Source organism: Coregonus clupeaformis, unplaced genomic scaffold (genome assembly GCF_020615455.1).
Source record: "Coregonus clupeaformis isolate EN_2021a unplaced genomic scaffold, ASM2061545v1 scaf0193, whole genome shotgun sequence".
Taxonomy (NCBI): Eukaryota; Metazoa; Chordata; class Actinopteri; order Salmoniformes; family Salmonidae; genus Coregonus; species Coregonus clupeaformis.
In genome coordinates this window covers 303,635-326,164 of record NW_025533648.1, presented here as the reverse complement: position 1 = coordinate 326,164, position 22,530 = coordinate 303,635, and the positions used below count along the sequence as shown (strand labels likewise).

The 22,530-nt window shown below is 42.4% G+C and overlaps 1 protein-coding gene across 1 annotated transcript; it reads right to left on the bottom strand.

Annotated features, from left to right (window-relative positions):
- Positions 1-561: 561 nt before the first annotated feature.
- Positions 562-22,195, bottom strand: LOC121534780 (NACHT, LRR and PYD domains-containing protein 3). Its single transcript, XM_041841351.2, has 9 exons — positions 22,120-22,195; positions 17,717-18,000; positions 17,249-17,437; positions 12,608-14,474; positions 5,215-5,382; positions 4,712-4,885; positions 4,234-4,398; positions 3,942-3,985; positions 562-1,752 (listed from the first exon to the last, which is right to left on the bottom strand). Exons 2-9 carry the CDS (start codon positions 17,982-17,984, stop codon positions 1,220-1,222), a joined length of 3,408 nt encoding a protein of 1,135 aa, XP_041697285.2. The 5' UTR covers positions 17,985-18,000; positions 22,120-22,195; the 3' UTR covers positions 562-1,219.
- Positions 22,196-22,530: the final 335 nt, after the last annotated feature.

Sequence of the window (22,530 nt, the reverse complement as noted above, 5' to 3'; positions counted from 1 at the left end):
CTTATAGTAATGAGTTCATACATTTTTCATACTGGGAATTGAACCCACAACCCTGGCATTGCAAGCACCAGGCTCTACCAACTGCGCCACACGGGATACCTTCACAAGCGAGCGTGGGCCAGATGCCCTTGGGTTGTTGGATTAAACAAATATAATTTTAAACAAATATCTCCATGTTTCCCTTTCACATAATCAACATGGCATGAATAATATAAGTTGTTTTAGTATAGGAAAATCATGAATAATGAATTGCTAAAGGTATGTTTACGAAACTCCTGATGTTGCTGTCATATAAACTGTGGTAAGACAGTTGTTCAGTCTTTCCTCAAATGAAAGGGACTTGGGAAACAACCAACATGGCAAGGAGGCTTGGCAGGACACACCCATTCGGGTAGGGTACCCTTCAGTGACCCTTTGGTCACCTGTATTTTTGTCTCTGTGTGTGTTCTGTTTCATTCTGTTCTGTAGTACAGATGTAGGATCTTAATTTGATCACCCTGTTGCAGAATAACTATCCTGCGATCTTAATTTGAGCCAGTTTGCTACAGCAGGAAAATAATCCTGCAGCAACACAAGAGTGATCAAATTAATATCCTACACCTGTAAATTTTTTCCGTTTTTTATTTCAAGTGTGACATCTTCAAATAACATAAAAATAGTATAATCACACTGATCACAGTGTATGCAGGGATAACTGTCAGAATTACCTAATAAACAATACTTACTCTCTTCCAACAATTAATAATATCAATACATTCTGCAAAATAATATATCCAATGGTATTTTTTCCCCTTTGGTAGTGAGTCTTTTTGTCTTTCTCTCAACAGTCAATGTTCAAAATCTATCAGGTATAGTTTTTTTGTGCATCAACAGTGTTCTGAGTGTAACCAGTAGCACTACTTGGAGTTGTAGCTGTCTCTGTCTGTGTATTTGTCTCACCAGTAACAGGTTGACTTTACTCTGTAGTTGGGTTGCAATCCTGGTGTCTGTAATATACTGTACCTCCAGTGTCATGTTGAATTTGTGATAATCGGTCACACAGAGTTCATGGAGGAAGAATATGTACCATGAAAATTCCATTCAGAAAATGCCATTCAGTGTAATTGAGATCAAACAGAAGCAGAGTTGTTGTGTCAGCAATTTCACAAAACACTCTACAAATATCATTATTTACAAACACCAATAATAACAAGACTCCCGCTTTCCTAATGCAAAGTTTTTACCTCAGAGTCACTGAGGAGCCACTTCCAACATAAAACCCTGGGTAGAGGGGCTCAGTGAATTTGGTGTGGAATGTGTGCAGGTGTGTCCGTATGTTAGAGGAGACTCTGCAGAAGGACAGAATGCCGGCCTGCCAGTCCAGATACACTCCTACTCTGTAGTAAGGGGAGGATTGGACAGGAAACTCATTGCAGTTATTATTGTGCCAGGTAGTGTTACTGTGATTAGAGGACTCCAAACTCCAGGACTTACGATTGTATCCAAGCACACAGTCTTTACGCCCTCCTGTCCTGCTGATTCCTTTATATGCCATTCCTATAACAGCCCATTCCCCATTCCAATCTGCCTCCCAGTAACAGGGCCCAGGCCCAGACAGACCCTCTCTACACAGCACTTGTTCACAGTTCCCAAATCTCTCTGGGTGATCAGGATACCGCTGCTTCTCATCCACCCATGTCACCTTTCTGTTCCCGTCAGACAGAGAGAGGCGTCTGTGTGCTGTGTTTGGGTCCAGTGTGAGATCACGTGCATCTGAATGGGGAGATAAAGACATAACTGATCACAATTCATCAAATTATCCAACAATTAAAAAAAGCAACTAAGAAAAACTTAGATGTCCAAGTTGGCTGGACTTAAAATTGAGAAAAATATTGAGATGACATGGAATACTCCACTAACTCAATGATATTTGCTAAATGTTGGTTGAATTAAACAATTATAACTAACATTAATTACTAACCGTAATGGCTGAGTTGATCACATAACGAGTTAAGTTTGCAGAGACCCCAACTTAAAATATTGTGTTGGCCTAAACATATTTCCCAGTTACATTTTACTTTATTTTATTCAGTTTACTTGTCAGGGACCGGTTTACAATTAAAACATACATTTCAGAGGCTGAAATGTTATGCATTAAAACCAGATATAGCTAAAAAATAATAATAATATATGTGGATTTGTTCTCACCATTAGTGAGATTGTTGTACCTGTTTATCTAGTCTGTGCTTAGTATACAAATATCTAAATGAACCCACTGTCTGGTCAATTAACTGGATCATGACGGAAACTAGAAAGGAGTCAAAGTGGAACATTCCAACGGTCTCATGAGTAAACAAAAACATGGTTTTGAGTTGATTTAACTTTCCCCCAACTATCCACAATAAAAAAAAGTTCGGTAATATCAAAAAGACTGTGGAACTAGTTTAAAAAAACTTTTTGAGTTGGGCTACCTCAGTTAATTCTTTTTACAGTGTATTATTGTCTATAATACCCAGTGGTGTAGTGGAGGGTAAATGCAAGTAAACACCCTTAAACCACCGTTTTTATTTTGCGTGAACGTTTGACCACTTTTTGCGCAAAACTGTATTGAAATTGAATTCACCCCGAACGGCAATCATCGTTTACCCACTTATTGTTTTTCCACTACATCCCTGATCATACCTCCAGTGTTATCAAAGTTTGAATTTGTGGAACATTTTCACGCTGGGAGAAATTTTACAGCATTCTGTCACAGTCAGAACGATTGGGAACTATTTCACGCTGGGAAGATTTTTACATGACACCGGGATCATACTGTAGGTGCCGGGCCTCGCCCAATTTAACCCCTGTGTATAAGGTGTGTAATTGTCAGTGATTTTCTTTTTCTTTATTGCCTTTTGTAGATATTGGTCCAGCTAAACATTATTAAGATCTGGGCCCGGTTTCCCAAAAGCATCTTAAGGCTAAGTTCATTGTTAGAACCTTCGTAAGAGCATCTGGACATTTCTGAGCCATTTCCCAAAGCCGTCTTTATTAACGCTGCACTTGAAATCGCTCGTAATCTAATGTCTGCCTCAGACCATTCAGTAAAACAGCTAAGTGTCTCGTTAAATCCCGCGTCACTTTACACACAGAAAATCTCAGCTAAACATATAATTAAGATGTTTATCTGTCTCTCTGTGACCACCGAAAACTTTATAGTTGAATATAAATAGCCTAAAAAGTTTGCAATTTTATAAACAAGCGAAGCAAGGATACATTAAAAAAAAGAAAGGAAAAACAAAATTATTAGGCTAAATTGGTATTAAATATCGTAGTATTAAGCCATTTGGCTACATCTGAGCTGCTTCAATATTCATATTAGGCCTATAGGTTATTATCTAAAAGCTCACGGATTTCACTGTAGCCTTGCCAATAACCTAAAGGTCAACATATTAGGTCTATGGTAATGTCGCTTAACTTGCTACTTCATGTTAAATTATTTTTAATTGTTTTATTATTTGATTGTATAATATCTGTAGGCCTACTTGAAGCCCAATTCCTGCTTGCCATTAGGCTACAATGATTTGTTGAGCAATTACGAAAACCATAGCCATCATAACCTATCCTATTTTTAAGTCACGTTGATATTTTCTATAGTGAATGAGGGAAGGAGCGACTTTGAAATGCTGAATTTACATAATCAAACATTGAGATGGCTGTATTTCACAAACACTTTGATCAGTTACATTTTTTTATTCAGATGTGTCCATCAGTAAGCTCAGAGAGCAAGTGTACAATGGAAATGAATGGGATAAAGGTCCTCTGTAGCTCAGCTGGTAGAGCATGGCGCTTGTAACGCCAAGGTAGTGGGTTCGATCCCCGGGACCACCCATACACACAAAAAAAAAACTGTAAGTCGCTTTGGATAAAAGCGTCTGCTAAATTGCATATTATTATTCGTCCCAGCAATCAACACTCACATTTAATTTGCCCTGGTTGGGTTGCGAAATCTCCGGATCCCATGCTGTAGGAAAAGCAAATTAATAACACACACACACACATGCACACAAGCACAAACACACACAAATGAATGCAAGCATGTGCATATATGAAGTGCATTATGGACACTGCAACAGAGACAAAGAAAGAGCTTCAAACACATAACTTTACTAACTTAGCTGTTCTCACACAACTTTACTGGTCTGTTCTCATACCGGTTACTGGATGTTTGGCTAGCAATAAATGAGAAAATGCTCTAATGTTACAACATACTTGAGTTTCTCCAGTTTACAGCAGGGATCCTCTAATATAGCAGAGAGCAGATTCACTCCTGAGTGATTGTAGCTCAAGTCCAGCTCTCTCAGGTGTGAGGGGTTTGACCTCAGAGCTGAGGCCAGAGAAGCACAGCCTTTCTTTGCGACTCCACAGAATGACAACCTGCAGAGTTTATCATGAGTTTACATCCTCTAGTGGAGAAAGGGTAAAATGGTAGCTGAGTATGTCTTCCTCAATCACTTAAAATGTGACATTTGTATTTTAAAAATAATTATATTTGGTAATAATAATAATATTATTATAATTAAATACATTAGAATGTAATAAATATTGCATCTTACTTTATGATCAAATCTTCTGTTATGTAATTAGGTAACTATGAAGTTTAAATTCAGCTGACAGATTAGTCTGATGTTGTCCTCTATACATATGGTTGATAACATACGAACTAGTTAACTAATGCAGGAATACTGACCTCAGTGTCTCAAGTTTACAGTGTGGATTCTCCAGTCCAGCAGAGAGCAGCTCCGCTCCTGAATTCCGCAGGTCATTGTCACTCAGGTCCAGCTCTCTCAGGTTTGAAGAGTTTGACTTCAGAACTGAGGCCAGAGAAGCACAGCTTTTCGCTGTGACTCCACAAAATGACAACCTGCAGAGTGTATCATGTGTTTAAATCTTTGAGTAGTGAAAGGGGAAAATGGAAGCTTTGTATGTCTTCCTTAAAATATATTTGAATATTTTAAATAATCCTATCAATTATTGATCACATTATTTAATATAATAAGTATAGCATCTTGAAAATAGAATTGTATACTGTAGAATAGATTTGAAATCAAACTTTCTCTTATGTAGTTAAGTAGCATAACTATGACATTTACATTTGGCTGAGACCAAACACATTAGTCTGATATTGCTGAAAGGGGAATAAATGTGGATATGAAGAACTATCCAAATGTGAACTAATACAGGAAAACTAACCTCAGTGTCTGAAGTTTACAGTACGGATTATCCAGTCCAGCAGCGAGCAGCTTCACTCCTGAATCCATCAGGTTGTTGTCACTCAGGTCCAGCTCTCTCAGGTGGGAGGAGTTGAGAGCTGAGGCTAAAGCTTCACAGCATCTCTCTGTGAGGTTACATCCATTCAGCCTATGAAAGGTAAAATACTAAACTATCACAGTTATACAAATCTAGTGAACAAGTAGCTTATAATTTGATAAAATTGTGAAAATAATGAACATTGGAGAGTTTAATTCCAAAACGCTATATATCCATTTTCAGAAATGTTGGTAAATTAGCTTTGATTGTTTAAAGAAATTATGAAAGAGATTGGTGTGTTTTTTCACTATCTAATCATGGCATGGTGTTGTTCAATGACAGACATGTATTTGTTTAAACTATCACTTGATGGTTTCATTTCAGAGAGACAAATAATCATGTTTTTTTTGCTAAATGCTACAGTGCCATCAGAAAGTATTCACACCCCTTGACTTTTTCCACATTTTGTTGTGTTACAGCCTGAATTCAAAATTGATTAAATTGAGATTTTTTGTCACTAGCCTACACACAATACCCCATGATGTTGAAGTGGAATTATGTTTTTCGAAAGTTTTACAAATTAATAAAAAATGAAAAGCTGAAATGTCTTGAGTCAATAACTATTCAACCCCTTTGTTATGGCAAGCCTAAATAAGTTCAGGAGTAAAAATTAGCTTAACAAGTCACATAAGTTGCATGGACTCACTCTGTGTGCAATAATATTGTTTAACATGATTTTTGAATGACTACCTCATCTCTGTACCCCACACATACAATTATCTGTAAGGTCCCTCAGTCGAGCAGTGTATTTCAAACACAGATTCAACCACAACGACCAGGGAGGTTTTCCAATGCCTCACAAAGAAGGGCACCTATTGGTCGATGGGTAAAAAAAAAAGGGCAAGCATTGAATATCCCTTTGATCATGGTGAAGTTATTAATTACACTTTGGATGGTGTATCAATACACCCAGTCACTATAAAGATACAGGCGTTCTTCCTAACTCAGTTGCCGGAGAGGAAGGAAACCGGGGATTTCACCATGAGGCCAATGGTGATTTTACAGTTACAGTTGAATGGTTGTGATAGGAGAAAACTGAGGATGGATCAACAACATTGTAGTTACTCCACAACACTAAACGAATTGACAGAGTGAAAAGAAGGAAGCCTGTACAGAATAGAAATATTCCAAAACATGCATTCTGTTTGCAACAAGGCATTAAAGTAATACTGCAAAAAATGTGGCAAAGCAATTAACTTTTTGTCCTGAATACAGTGTTATGTTTGGGGCAAATCCAATACAACACATTACTGAGTACCACTCTCCATATGTTCAAAGATAGTGGTGGCTGCATCATGTTATGGGTTTGCTTGTAATCGTTAAGGACGGGGGAGTTTTGCAGGATAAAAAAGAAACAGAATGGACACAGGCAAAATCCTAGACGAAAACCTGGTTCAGTCTGATTAACACCAGACACTGGAAGATGAATTCACTTTTCAGCAGGACAATAACCTAAAACACAAGGCCAAATCTACACTGGAGTTGCTTACCAAGAAGACAGTGAATGTTCCTATGGCCGAGTTACCATTTTTACTTAAATCTACTTGAAGATCTATGGCAAGACCTGAAAATGGTTGTCTAGCAATGATCAACAACCAATTTGACAGAGCTTGAAGAATTTTGAAAATAATAATGGGCAAATGTTGCACAATCCAGGTGTGGAAAGCTCTTACCCAGAAAGACTCACAAGCTCTACTTGCTGCCAAAGGTGCTTTTACAAACTATTGACTTAGGGGTGTGAATACTTATGTAAATGAGATATTTCTGTATTTCATTTTCAATAAATGTGCAAACATTTCTAAAAACATGTTTTCACTTTGTCATTATGGGGTATTGCGTGTAGATGGGTGAGAAAAAATTCAGTTATTTTTAAATTCATTTTGAATTCAGGCTGTAACACAACAATATGTGGAATAAGTCAAGGGGTATGAATACTTTCTGAAGGCACTGTATATATTCGCTTCACTCTCAGAGAAATAAGTAGTACTGTTAGGTTTCACACAGTCAAATGTCAGGTTTTGGCCATGACTGTTCGGGTTTTGGTCACTAGATGTCCCCATTGCACCTTTTTGTACCTTTTGTTTTTCTTGCTCTAATTATTGTTTGCACCTGTAGGTCATTCCCTTGTTAGTATTTATACCCTGTGTGTTCCTCAGTTCCTTGCTCAGTGTTTGTAAGTTAGCACCCAGCCCCAGCCCCAGCCCCAGCCCCAGCCCCAGCCCCAGCCCAAGCCTTGTTTTATATAGATATTTCTCTGGTGGGATTTTCCAGAGGTTCTCTGGTTTAGTTCTTGTGTTTTGTTTGAGTAGTCTTTTGAGGTTTGTTTTTCCCTGCTGTTTTTTACCACTTTGTGGAGTTTCTTTTGTTTTTTGGAGGTTTTCCTCTTTGTGCCTCTTGGCTTTATTTTTGGACATTGTGGATTTAGTTTCTTTGCCTGAAGATTTTGTTCTTTAATTAAACCACCATCTCTAGTACAGCTGTGTCTGCCTCATCTTCTGGGTTCTGACAATTATTAGTGACTGTTTCTCGCACCGGGTCGTGACAGAAACACTGAGCCCCCACCGAAGGGAACTGTGGCAGCAGCAAGTGGCTGGAACGACGAGGCGCTCACAGTGTGTTTTTTGAAGGGTCTTTCTGACACCATCCAAGATGAACTGGCCACTCGGGAACAACCGGACAACCTCGAGTTCCTTATCAAGTTGGCTTCACGCATAGACCAGCGTCTGAGAGAGAGAGAACAAAACCATAGACCGCTCACCCTAGCTCCTATCGGTTCCAGCTCCGAGTCTCCACCTTTATCCTCGCTGGCTCCACCAGAACCCATGCAGGTTGGACGCATCTCCCAGGCTGAGAGAGACCGCCGGATGAGGGAGCGATGCTGTCTATATTGCGGCAAACCGGGCCATTTCCGCTCCACGTGTCCCGGGCTCCAGGGAAACGCACTCTCCCGTGCAGGCCTGGGAGGACTGTAACGGGAAACATAACCTCCTCCCATCCATCCAACTCCCGCCTGCTCATTCCAGTTACCCTTTCCTGGGACGACCACGAGTTTTCTCTTCAAGCCTTGGTAGACTCTGGAGCCGCAGGTAACTTCATGGATGGGATCTGGGCGAAGGAGAATGGCGTTCCTTCTGAACCTCTAAGTGACCCCATAAGGGTTACTACGTTGGATAGAAGTCCTTTGGGATCTGGACTTGTCACTCGTGCCACTACCCCCTTACGACTTTCAGTTTCCCAACACCAGGAAGTGATGAACTTTCATCTGATCTCCTGTTCCGAGTTTCCTCTCGTCCTTGGTTATCCCTGGCTTCACAGCCATAACCCTCACATCGACTGGTCTGTGGGCACTATCAAGCAGTGGGGTCCTACGTGCCAAGCCACTTGTATCTTCCCGAGTTCCCAGAGTTCTCCTTCCGAGTCTCTAGAATCCATCGACTTGTCCCGAGTTCCCGAGTGTTACCATGACCTCAAACTGGTATTTAGCAAACAGAGGGCCACCAAACTACCACCCCATAGACCTTACGATTGCACCATCGACCTGTTGCCGGGGACCTGCCCTCCCAGGGGTCGGATCTTTTCCCTTTCTCCTCCCGAACGAGCTGCTATGGATACCTACATCAAGGACGCTCTGACAGCAGGCCTCATGCGTCCATCTACCTCGCCCGGCGGGAGCAGGGTTTTTCTTTGTGGCCAAGAAAGACGGTGGATTACGACCTTGCATCGACTACCGGGGACTCAATGCCATAACCGTCCGTAACCGCTACCCGCTACCCCTTATGGCCACAGCCTTTGAGCTGCTCCAGGAAGCAGTTGTCTTCACTAAGCTTGACCTGCGGAACGCATACCATCTTGTGCGGATCAAACCCGGGGACGAGTGGAAGACCGCTTTCAACACGCCTACTGGTCACTACGAATACTCGGTGATGCCCTTCGGCCTGACCAACGCTCCGGCTGTGTTCCAAGCGCTCATAAACGATGTGCTTAGGGATATGCTTAACATCTTTGTGTTTGTTTACTTGGATGACATCCTCATCTTTTCGAGCTCCCTTCAAGAACACACTAAGCATGTCAGACAAGTGCTCAAACGCCTCCTAGACAGCCATTTGTACGTTAAGCCGGAGAAGTGTGAATTCCATTCCTCTCGAGTACAATTCCTGGGATTTATAGTGGAACCCGGACAAGTCCAGATGGACCCCAAGAAGGTAGAGGCGGTAGCGGATTGGCCCACCCCCAAGTCCGTTAAGGAAGTTCAGCGTTTCCTGGGCTTCACCAACTTTTACCGCAAGTTCATCAAGAACTTCAGCTCGGTGGCAGCCCCTCTCTCGGCGGTAACCAAGGGTGGCAACACAAGGTTTCTGTGGGGTAGAGAAGCTGAGACGGCCTTCCAAGGACTCAAGCAGCGCATCCTCTCTGCTCCCATCCTGACACTACCAACGGCGGATGAACCTTTTGTGGTGGAGGTAGACGCATCAGAGGTTGGGGTTGGAGCTGTCCTGTCTCAGAGGGGTGAAGACAAGAAGCTTCATCCTTGCGCCTTCTTCTCTCACCGGCTTACCCCGGCCGAGAGGAATTACGATGTGGGGGATCGTGAACTCCTAGCGGTTAAGATGGCATTGAAGGAATGGAGACACTGGCTCGAGGGGCTTCTCAACCGTTTCAAGTGCTTACGGACCACAAGAATCTGGAGTATATCCAGCAGGCGAAGCGGTTGAACGCCAGACAAGCTCGATGGTCTCTTTTCTTCAGCCGATTTCAGTTTATCCTCACCTATAGACCCGGGTCGAAGAATCTCAAACCGGACGCCTTGTCACGAATCTACTCTCCTGCCATTCGAGAAGATACTGACATGACTGTCCTTCCGGCCGCTAAGATCGTGGCTCCGATCTCGTGGCAAGTGGAGGATACCGTGAAACAAGCTCAAGCCATCGAACCGGGCCCTGGAGGAGGTCCTGCTAATCGGTTGTTTGTTCCCAAGGCAGCAAGGTCCCAAGTCCTTCGGTGGGGGCACTCCTCTCGCCTCACCTGTCACCCGGGCGTAGGCCGCACCTTGGAGTTCATCCAGCGTAAGTTCTGGTGGCCCACCATAAAAGAAGACGTTGCCACTTTCATCAAGGCCTGTTCCGTGTGCTGCCAGGGCAAATCTTCTCACCTCCGCCCTCAAGGACTCCTTCACCCTCTATCTATTCCCCACCGACCCTGGTCCCATATCTCGTTGGACTTTATTACTGGCCTTCCTCCGTCCCGTGGTAATACTACGATCCTAGTCATCATCGACAGGTTTTCTAAGGCGGCCAGGTTTGTTCCTTTGACCAAATTACCTTCTGCCAAGGAAACAGCTGAGTTGGTGATTAACCATGTGTTCCGAGTCTTTGGGATTCCGCAAGATATGGTTTCCGACAGAGGTCCCCAGTTCGCCTCAAGGTTTTGGAAGGCCTTCTGCCAACTCATAGGGGCCACGGCCAGTTTATCTTCAGGGTACCATCCGAGTCCAATGGCCAAACTGAGAGGATGAATCAGGAGCTGGAAACCACCCTCAGATGCATGGTTTCCAACAACCCGTCCACTTGGTCATCCTTCATTGTTTGGGCCGAGTACGCGCACAACACCTTGTGCTCCTCCTCCACTGGTATGTCCCCGCATGAGTGTCAGTTTGGCTATGCGCCTCTATTGTTCCCGGACCAGGAGGCAGAAGTCAGAGTGCCTTCAGCCTCGAGGTTCATCAGACGCTGTCGGCTTACGTGGAAGAAGGCACGTCTTAATCTTCTGCGTTCCTCTCAGCAGTACCAACGACAAGCCAACAGAGGTCGCCGTCCCGGTCCTACCCTGTACCCCGGCCAGAGAGTATGGCTCTCAACTAAGAACCTACCACTACGGGTGGAGTCTCGCAAGCTGTCCCAGAGGTTCATCGGTCCCTTTAAGATTGCCAGGAGAGTCAATCCCGTTACTTTTCGCCTGCACTTACCCAGATCACTTAAGATCAATCCAACATTTCACATTTCTTTATTAAAACCTGTTGTTTTTTCTCCCCTTATCCCGGCAGGCAGACCTCCCCCCTCCGCCCCGTGTCATCGGTGGCCAGTCGGCTTATACCGTCCACCGGATACTGGATTCCCGCCGGGTGCAGCGGTCCTGGCAGTATCTGGTGGACTGGGAAGGCTACGGTCCCGAGGAGCGCTCCTGGGTTCCTGCCAAGGACATACTGGACCCTGACCTCATTCGTCAGTTCAGGGCCCTCCACCCTGAGAAGGCTGGTAGGAACGTCAGGAGCCGTTCCTAGGAGGGGGATTCTGTCAGGTTTTGGCCATGACTGTTCGGGTTTTGGTCACTAGATGTCCCCATTGCACCTTTTTTGTACCTTTTGTTTTTCTTGCTCTAATTATTGTTTGCACCTGTAGGTCATTCCCTTGTTAGTATTTATACCCTGTGTGTTCCTCAGTTCCTTGCTCAGTGTTTGTAAGTTAGCACCCAGCCCCAGCCTTGTTTTATATAGATATTTCTCTGGTGGGATTTTCCAGAGGTTCTCTGGTTTAGTTCTTGTGTTTTGTTTGAGTAGTCTTTTGAGGTTTGCGTTTTTCCCTGCTGTTTTTTACCACTTTGTGGAGTTTCTTTTGTTTTTTGGAGGTTTTCCTCTTTGTGCCTCTTGGCTTTATTTTTGGACATTGTGGATTTAGTTTCTTTGCCTGAAGATTTTGTTCTTTAATTAAACCACCATCTCTAGTACAGCTGTGTCTGCCTCATCTTCTGGGTTCTGACAATTATTAGTGACTGTTTCTCGCACCGGGTCGTGACAGTCAAATGTAACAAATAAATACATTTTCTATAAAGAAATGTACAAATGATACATTTGTGACATCAATATATATATACAAAATCAATACAGTAATATGAGATCTGTAAAATGTTTACATTTGACATTTTAGTCATTTAGCAGATGCTCTTATCCAGAGTGACTTACAGTAAGTGCATTCATCTTAAGGCAGCTAGGTGAGACAACCACATATCACAATCAAATATACAGGATACGAACATTCCATTCCAGCTAAACAATGGATATATAAAAAAACACATTTTCATACACATCTAAAATCTATGAATGAAAAATTTGAGAACAGTAATATTTTACACACACATGAAGGTACCCATTAGCAATCACTTCTGATGAAAAAACACAAATGTGAAAAATTAGTGGATATAGCGTTTTGGAAATAAACTCTTCACATGTATAATATAATTGAATTCTGACTGACGATTATAATATAGTATGATTTCAACTCACAGTGATGTTCTGGAGGCTTTGACTACTGGCAACAGTCTCAGAAGCCCCTTTTCTGATCTGGAGTATTTCTTCAGATCAAACACAACCAGCTCCTCTTCTGAGGTCAGTAACACAAAGACCAGAGCTGACCACTGTGCAGGTGAGAGTTCTTCTCTGGAGACATTTCCTGAGCTCAGGTAGTTTTGGATCTCCTTCACTAGCGAATGGTCATTTAATTCATTTAGACAGTGGAACAGATTGATGCACTTCTCTGGAGAGTGATTCTTTCTGATCTTCTCCTTGATGTACTTGACTGTTTGCTCATGGCACTGAGAGCTGCTTCTCATGCTTCTTGTCTGTGTCAGTAGGCCTTGTAAGTGAGACTGATTGGACTCTAGTGAGAGGCCCAGGAGGAAGCGGAGGAACAGGTCCAGGTGTCCATTCTTACCCCGTAAGGCTTTATCCACAGCACTCTTGTGAAAGGTGATGGCAGGTTTTAATGTAAACTTCCTAAGAATTTTTCTGATGGCAGAAAGGTCTTCGTTCATTAGGTTTACATTGCTGTTGTTGAATGATAGAAATACATACAATGCAGCCAGAAACTCCTGGATGCTCAGATGCACGAAACAGTACACCTTCTCCTGGAACGGCCCATAATCCTCTCTGAAGAGCTGTGTGAACACTCCCAAGCGAACCGAAGCTTCTCTGGCATTAATGCCACACTCTTGCAGATCTGACTCATAGAAAATTAGGTTGCCATTTTTTAGCTGTTGAAAAGCCAGTTTTCCCAGTGCCATAATGCTATCTTTATCCCAGTGTGGATCTCCCTCGCCGTTCTCATTATATTTCTCATTCATCTGTTTAGCATGAAACACCAGTAAACCAAGGAATAATTGAGTCAGAGTCTTTGGTATTTCTCCATTCTTATCTGTACTCAATATGCGCTCCAGAACTGTAGCTGAGATCCAACAGAAGACTGGTATGTGGCACATGATGTGGAGACTCCTTGATGTCTTAATGTGTGAGATGATTCTGTTTGCCAGATTCTCATCACTGAATCTCTTCCTGAAGTACTCCTCCTTCTGTGGGTCATTGAACCCTCGTATTTCTGTCACCTGGTCAACACACCCAGAAGGAATCTGATTGGCTGCTGCAGGTCTGGAGGTTATCCAGAGGCGAGCAGAGGGAAGCAGATTCCCATTGATGAGGGATTTCAGAAGCACATCCACTAAGGTTGGCTCTGTAGCTTTATCCCAGCTCTCATTCTTCTTGTAGTCTAGAGGCAATCGACACTCATCTAGACCATCAAGGACAAATAGAACTTTGTACTTGCTCTCATTGTAGTTTGGGTTTCCTGATTCTTGTAATTTTGTGAAAATCTGATAGAGAAATTCCTTCTCAATCACTTTTGCCTCTTTGATGCATTCATGAACAAGATCCACTAAACTCAGCATTTTCTTCCTCACCAAATTCAGCTCTCGAAAAGGCAGTGAAAATATGAACTGGATATCTTGATTTGCTTTTCCTTCAGCCCAGTCCAAAATGAACTTAAGTACAGAGAATGTTTTTCCAATGCCAGCGACTCCCTTCGTCAGCACAGTTCTGGTAGGTTTGTCTTGTCCAGGTACAAATGTAAAGATGTTATTGCATTCGATCAACGTTTCTTGTGTTGCTGCTGGTGTCATGGATGCGATCTCAATCTGTCTTACCTCATGTTCATTATTGACCTCTTCACGTCCACCCTCTGTGATGTAGAGTTCTGTGTAGATCTTATTGAGAAGTGTTTTCTTTCCCTGTTTTGGCACCCCCTCAAATACATGCTGAATCTTGTCCTTCAGTTTGTATTGGAATTTATGTTGGTACTTCTCAACATCTTCATATGAAGGACCTGACAATGGATATACAATTTCAGTTTAGGATTAGGTATAATCAAGGTTTGATTGTGTTTAGCGATTCATTTATCAGTCCCTCCATGATTTTGCGATTCTGCGTTCACATTTTTTGTGTGCAAATCAACAATTTACCCTTCGCTAAGCCGGTGGATAGCAACTGTCGGTAACCAGGCTCAAATCCAACCAGACTCGGACAATGGCAAAAACTGAGGGTTTTCATAAAAAAAGTAATTGTTTAAGTGGCTTAATAATTTAACAGTGCACAAGGGGTACTTGCGACTGTGATTACTAAAATGCAGAGCTTGTTAGAGTATTTTTTAAATCTGAAATTATACTTTTGTTGCATTGTTTGCTAGCTGGTTAGCTAGCTCATTGGCCACCACTGAAAATGTTGCTAAAGCTAGCTAGCTAGCCAGTTAATATAATTTGTCTTCTCGAAATGTATGTTAGCTAGCTAAGTTAGCTATATATGAATATAACTCTCAACTGCTGTCGACATCAGGATAAGATTTGCAAGCACTAGTTAGGTCCACAAGTGGTTAGTAGCTTTGACTGCATGCTGACAGTGCATTCAGAGCCATCCAGTGGCTAGCCACACTACAAAATTGTGTAATGTGTAACGTAACTAAAGTTCAGGAGGAAAGACCACAAATGAAACAATTTACATTTCCTCCCCGCTTGACAATCAAGCTATTTAGAACTCCTCCCCAGGCCCGGACTACCCCATTTGGGGCCCCGGGGCACCGACCTCAATTTTTTTGCAGTTTTAAAGCTAATTTCCTGCAATTCTACACTTCTTGCCATGGGTCAGAGAGAAAAAGGCGTTGTTTTATAGCTCATCTCATGCTATTGTTTATGTTTTGCCATTAGGCTGAGAGACATTTTTGCACCCCGGCGCGTCCGCGGCCCATTCTCAAGAGCGCACCAGCATGCTCTCCTGAGCGCATTTCTCTGCTATTCACGGCCCTTCCCCAAATGCACCAGCACATCTCCCGGCCACATGCAAGCCCCATGCCCCACTCCTCGGTGGACTCGAGAGGCCGTGCCGCCTACCATTGCACCCGAGTCTCGGATATTCATCCATCGGCGGTAAAGTAATTACTCTTGACGCAGAATCTCATCTGTTCTAAGAATTTCTCCCTACAATCCCATATTCCCTTCTTCCATGTTAAGAGTCATTTTTGATAAAAGCTCTGCTGTTTGGCACATTTCATTATGCCATTCATTTCAGCCCACGTGAGGGAAGGCCACACATAGTATCATATGTCATCAGATTGTTGCATTATGCTATTTTCAACCAACCATATATTGGCCACCATACTATTTAGACTCAGACTGGCTTTCTGCCATCATTATGTTCTGCCATGATTGTTTTTCCCTCTCTTGTTATCTTGCTCTCTCCCTCCCTTTTCTTCCACTAAACTACTTCTCCCTCTTTCCCATTGGTTTACTACAGCTGCCCCTCCTGCCCGGGGCTACAACCACATCCACCTCCACGCATGTTGCCCACCAATCTGAAGACACCACGCTCCCGAGGTCCACCATGATGTCATCCCCTGCCACCTCCACTGCCATATATTCATTCCACAACCACCAACTCAGCCCAAACCAGCTCCGGACCTGGATTCTCACCCAGCCTCCACAGATTATGACCTGGCATCCGACACAGACTTCACGTCCCTGCAGCTTCCGCTGACGGCCCAGCAGCTTCCAGCAGTACGACTCTCCCTGAACTGTACCTCCCAGCCTCTGCTGCTTCATCCACAACCTACCCCCTCGACACCGCCAAGCCTCCATCCAACACAGCAACTTCCTCTGCCCCACTGTCCCAACCATCTCCTGTCTCGGCTGCGGTCCACCAGCAGATCATGCAGAGAAACCTCCACGTCCACGTCCCAGAGCTTCCCTGATCTTCGGCCTTTGTCTGGATTCCTACCGGGATTTCCCATGCATGACACAGTCACCATTTCTACCCGACCCCACGATTCCGCCACAACCAGATGCTATCGCAGTCCGACCATCTCATACGATCACACTCTTCGGCCTTCAACCTCCCGACGTCCTTCTACGCTGAAGCCTGTCCACCCTGTTCATTTGGTTCACATCAGATTAGCCATGACATGCTCCTCCATTCAAATGGTTTGCTAAAGCTACACATCTCCAAACTCTTTCCTCTGGCAGTGCATTTCTGTGACAAATTGGACACAAATATTGCAAATTGCCATGCAAAATGTCAGAATTGTTGCAGCAAGGGTCAAGCATTTTTGCCCGCAAATGTATATTATAAGAACGGTGCGAAATTCTGGAGGGACTGATTTATTATTAAAGACAGAATACGAACTTGAGATGCGTGGGGCCAGACGAAACTATAATCCATGGTTTGGTTTTCTATAAACAGCCACTACAAACTTCAGCTAACTTTAGCCACCGCTAGTTAAACATCAATGAAAGTGATTTGGCCATGAAATTATTAAAAGGCACTGCATACCCCGATCACTCCCATAAATGTTTTGCTAGCAGTAGCGAAAGTCAGCTGAAGTTTGTAGTGGCTGTTTAAAGAAAACTGAACCATAGATTACAGTTTTTCCTAGCCCATAGACTGCTTTCAGGGTGAGGAACCATCTAATATGAAGTTGTAAAATACGACCCGTTAATGCTACATTCTGGGAATGCAAAGACAAAAAAACAAAAGTATTTTTTTAAAGAAATTAGAAGACATATAGTTGTATTGAATACCTCTCTCCATAGTGTGAGATTTTATATTATTTACCATAATCTGTAGAGTTAACAGCAGTGAGTGTATGTTCCTTAACATGGTCTCCAGGCTCAGTGTGGTTGGAGAGATCTGCAGAAGCATCCTGAACATCCTGAACTGGTACGGTGCTTGTGTTCAGGCTGGGTGTGGGTGGTGTGGCTGATACCCCTGCTGTGGCTTGGTGGTCTGTCCCTGACATTGGACCTAGACAAAGCAACATGTATATTAATTGATGTATTGATCAGTCAATGAGGTCTGCATTTGTTTTATTTTGGAGGGACTAAATAATGTATGATAATGTGGTCCTCCAAAGAAGGAGGTAGTGGTGCTGCAATTAAAGAAAATATATTCCCTCCATAACAACTCTTTCCCTCCAAGTTGGCAAACATGTCTGGTTTCAATCAAATTTGCATTTTAAAATGATTAAAGGCTCAAGCATACAGTATGAATCCTGAGCTATTTTACAGTCTGTCTTTAACTTACCAGCTAGATCATTCCGTTTCATCTTCTGCAGAATATGGTGTGAGATCTCCAGAGCACCAGCTTCCCCATAGGTATGCACCATCTGATCCACTGTGTCCTCTCTTTTAGCATTTTCCAGCCTGCTAACTGGGATGGGAGATGAGCCATCCAAAACAGACTGCTTCAGGTACCACTGAAATGTCTTCAACTCCTCATTGGTAAGTTGTTGTAGAATAGTTAGTAACCGCTCTGGAACAGGTGTGGGTGGGGAAGGTGATGAGGTGGCCATTTTAAATCACTTGGCACTATTAAACAACAGAACAAGTCAAAGTTTTATATATAACATTCACACCTCTATACAAAACACTAGGCTACTGTCAATTTTGTCAATCTGCCGTTGAATATGGCATTATTGGAGGACTGAATAGTTTGGAGGCGCATGTCTTTGGCAATTGGACGAGGGGCGTTCTTTCAAAATGGGGATGGATAGCCTACTCGAACAAGCAAAATTAAGTATGCAGCAGTGGCGGTCGGTGCCGTTTAAAATTGGGGAGGACGATTTTTATTTTTGGATGAGCATGGCCTTATTTCTATTACAGCATATTAGATGACTGTCATTTACTGTATATTCCATTCACCCAGCTCAATGTAACATTAATAGGTTTAGGCTAGCTACTACATGATACTCTAATTTCCCTTACCCATCATGAGGTTGCTACAATCTAGCCTACGAATGAACGTTTACAATGTACCATAACTGCTAACCACTACACACAGCCTCCATCGTTGTGTCACCATATTAACTAACGTCATAGTCAACATAGTTACTAGAAATAACACGTTAGTAAACCCGCTACAATCATGCAGTACAGTGTACAGTAAGCAGTTTAGCAGTTACACCGGTGGGCCCCGGTGGCAATAAATTAATAAAACCAAAAGCTTACATTGACTTGGAAGAGTTACAGTGTTGGATAGCCATAGCCAGCTAGCTAACATAGCATCTCTGCTTGAGCCGGGTGTTTGAGTAGGCTAAACTAGCTAGCTGCATTCCCTAGCTAAGTAAGTGAAAGTAAAACAATGATATATATATATATTTTTTTTAATGCTAGCTCTCTCTCTCGCTTCTCCTTATTTTTTGAAGTAATTAATTTGTTCAAAACTGTTCAACTATTGTCTTTCTCTCTCTTTGAGTCAACTACTCACCATATTTTATGCACTGCAGTGCTAGCTAGCTGTAGCTTATGCTTTCAGTACTCAATTCATTCTCTGATCCATTGACTGGGTGGACAACATGTCAGTTCATGCTGCAAGAGCTCTGATAGGTTGGAGAACGTCCTCCAGAAGTTGTCAAAATTACTGTGTAAGTCTATGGAAGGGGGTGAGAACCATAAGCCTCCTAGGTTTTGTATTGAGGTCAATTCAGAAATTATTCAGTTTATCCACATTTTGTTGCGTTACAGACTTATTCTAAAATGGGTTAAATTAAACATTTTCCTCATCAATCTACACACAATACCCCATAATGACAAAGCGAAAACAGGTTTTTAGAAATATTTGCAAATAAAAAATAATACAAACAAAAACAAAAACATATTTACATAAGTATTCAGACCCTTGGCTATGATACTCGAAATTGAGCTCAGGTGCATTCTGTTTCCATTGATCATCCTTGAGATGTTTCTACAACTTGATTGGAGTCCACCTGTGGTAAATTCAATTGATTGGACATGATTTGGAAAGGCACACACATGTCTATTTAAGGTCCCACAGTTGACAGTGCATGTCAGAGCAAAAACCAAGCCATGAGGTCGAAGGAATTGTCTGTATAGCTCCGAGACAGGGTTGTGTTGAGGCACAGATCTGGGGAAGGGTACCAAAAACATTATGCAGCATTGAAGGTCCCCAAGAACACAGTGGCCTCCATTATTCTTAATTGGAAGAGGTTTGGAGCCACCAAGACTCTTCCTAGAGCTGGCCGCCCAGCCAAACTGAGCAATCGGGTGAGAAGGGCCTTGGTCAGGGAGGTGACCCAGAACCCGATGGTCACTCTGACAGAGCTCCAGAGTTCCTCTGTGGAGATGGGAGAACCTTCCAGAAGGACAACCATCTCTGCAGCAGTCCACCAATCAGGCCTTTATGGTAGAATGTCCAGACGGAAGCCACTCCTCAGTAAAAGGCACATGACAGTCCGCTTGGAGTTTGCCATGAGAAACAAGATTCTCTGGTCTGAAGAAACCAAGACTGAACTCTTTGGCCTGAATGCCAAGCGTCACATCTGGAGGAAACCTGGCACCATCCCTACTGTGAAGCATGGCGCTCAGGACCACAGACTGAGGCGATGGTTCACCTTCCAACTGGACAACAACCATAAGCACACAGCCAAGACAACACAGGAGTGGCTTTAGGACAAGTCTCTGAATGTCCTTGAGTGGCCCAGCCAGAGCCCGGACTTGAACCCGATCGAACATCTCTGGAGAGACCTGAAAATAGCTGTGAAGCGATGCTCCCCATCCAACCTGACAGAGCTTGAGAGGATCTGCAGAGAGGAATGGGAGAAACTCCCCAAATACAGGCGTGCCAAGTTTGTAGCGTCATACTCAAGAAGACTCAAGGCTGTAATCGCTACCAAAAGTGCTTCAATAAAGTACTGAATAAAGGGTCTGAATACTTATGTAAATGTGATGATTCTGTTTTTTTTATGGGGTATTGTGTGTAGATTGATGAGGGGGAAAAACTATTTAATCCATTTTAGAATAAGGCTGTAACGTAACAAAATGTGGAAACAATCAAGGGGTCTGAATATTTTCCGAATGCGCTGTATATGGAGACTGTTTAGAACCAAAATTGAGATGTTAAATACATGTAAAAAAATGTTTTTGCATGTTTCCTGATCTTTCTGATATCTCTCAGATATAGAGCCCCACAGTGGAGGTGTCATTATGCCCCTAAAAACTAGCGGTCAAACAGGGAAATGGTTCCAATCATTTTTCCATAGGGAATTTTAGAAACATTTAAAATAAGGGCTGTGTTTCATGTAGGCTTACCATGGCGTGACGTTTTAATAACCATGTAAATATCTGTAGGACACGGGGACTTTTATCAATATATATTTGGCTATATTTACTCTCAGATTTGAAAATGCTAATTAGCATTAACGTAAACATCATGCCAGACTACAAATCCCTGCAAGCTCCTGCACGTCATCTCTAGCTGACACCTTTGCTAACAGGTATTGTGTCAATTTAAAACTTGCACAAGACAGTTCACAGAATTGTCCATTTAAAGAAATGTTGCCATTACATAGTTAATCCAGAGATTCTTACCTTTCCCTCGATTCGGCAGTCTCGTCCAGATCATCATGGCATTTGCAGTTCTTTATGATATCCATTTTAGCAGCAAATTAGCATTTCATTTTGGGGGGGTGAATACAGCCTTGATACAAATCACCTTGTCCTAGAGAGATTTACATGGTTATCCAAATGTCACACCAGGGTAAGCCTACACGAAACACAGCCCTAATTTAAGTGTTTCTAAAATCCCCTGTGGGAAAAATCAATGGTGGAAACAAGATTGGAACCATTTCCTTGTTTGACCGCTAGTTTTTATGGGTATTATGACTCATACTGTGGTACTCTATAGGTCAGACACTTTTTTTTGTGGGGGGACTATCTGTTGTTCAATGTAGTGAATCTGATATTCAATGCATTTGTATGGGCTAATAGCAGTAAGTGTCGCCCCCCTTCCCCCCTTTTAGACAGGGTTTAGACTGTAATGGGTTAACAGTTTAAGGAACAAAGAGTAAGATGGGGAACTTTATGTTTTTGTCTTTTTGCAAACTGTGGTAAGAGGCATGTAGGCCTACTATAATGAACAGACACATTATTCTCTCTTCTCTATAAATCAGTATATTCTGTTTTATCTTTGAAATTGTCTCAAGATACTGTATGTTTACTGTATAAAACCATCACTCACTTTAAGAAGCAGTATTGCTCACCCTGAAATGGAACACAACTAGTGACAAACATTTGAATCTTATCATATTTTGCGGGAACATACCTGAGAGTCTTAGCTTTCAGGAATGGGGTCATATAGTAATAGCCCAAACCGTTCAAACGCTAGGTCACAGCAAGTAAAACTGGCTGAGAGGAAATCAAGGGGGTTTGGGGGATTTGTCCGCAATGTCGAGTCCATGGGTGATGAACAAATAACACACATGTAAAGCTCTGATTTAAAAAAAGTTAATCAATCAGAAGTCAAAGTGTTCCATTCAGTAGTGGTTCATTTTCTCTTCAGGTAATATTGAGTAACCTCAATCGGGGAAATGTGAGCTGGGTTCCACAATTTTAATCAATAATATGTACAAATCTATATTTTGTAAGTATTACCTCTGTCTTGCTCTGTTAGTAATGTTCAATTTTACTTACTTAATTCTCTCTTCTCTTTAAAGCAGCATATTCTGCCTCGGTTGTCTAAAAAATAACCACCCTACCAGGAAATCACTATAATCAGGAAGCAGAGCTCACAGTCTTTAAAGTTGTCTTGTCATGAGATTTAGGGTGTTTTCACACTTGGTCCTTTTCAGCCAATTTCTGTGAACGTTATTAAGAGTATTGCACCTTTTTTTGATTTCTCATTGTCAGTCCATAAATACATATGAAATAAGTCACTGGTGAGTTGTTTTGTTTTCCATGGGTGATACAGTAGATCATATCAATATACATGGAGTATACAAAACATTAAGAACACTTGCTCTTTCCATGACATGGACTAACCAGGTGAATCCAGGTGAAAGCTATGATCCCTTATTGATGTTAAATCCACTTCAATCAGTGTAG

Coding starts and splice junctions, on each gene's coding strand:
- LOC121534780 (XM_041841351.2), bottom strand. CDS start 17,984: ATGGCCACCTCATCACCTTCCCCACCCACACCTGTTCCAGAGCGGTTA. Junction 17,438..17,716: donor GAAACGGAATGATCTAGCTG/GTAAGTTAAAGA, acceptor TGCTTTGTCTAG/GTCCAATGTCAGGGACAGAC. Junction 3,986..4,233: donor TGTAAACTGGAGAAACTCAA/GTATGTTGTAAC, acceptor CTTTTCCTACAG/CATGGGATCCGGAGATTTCG.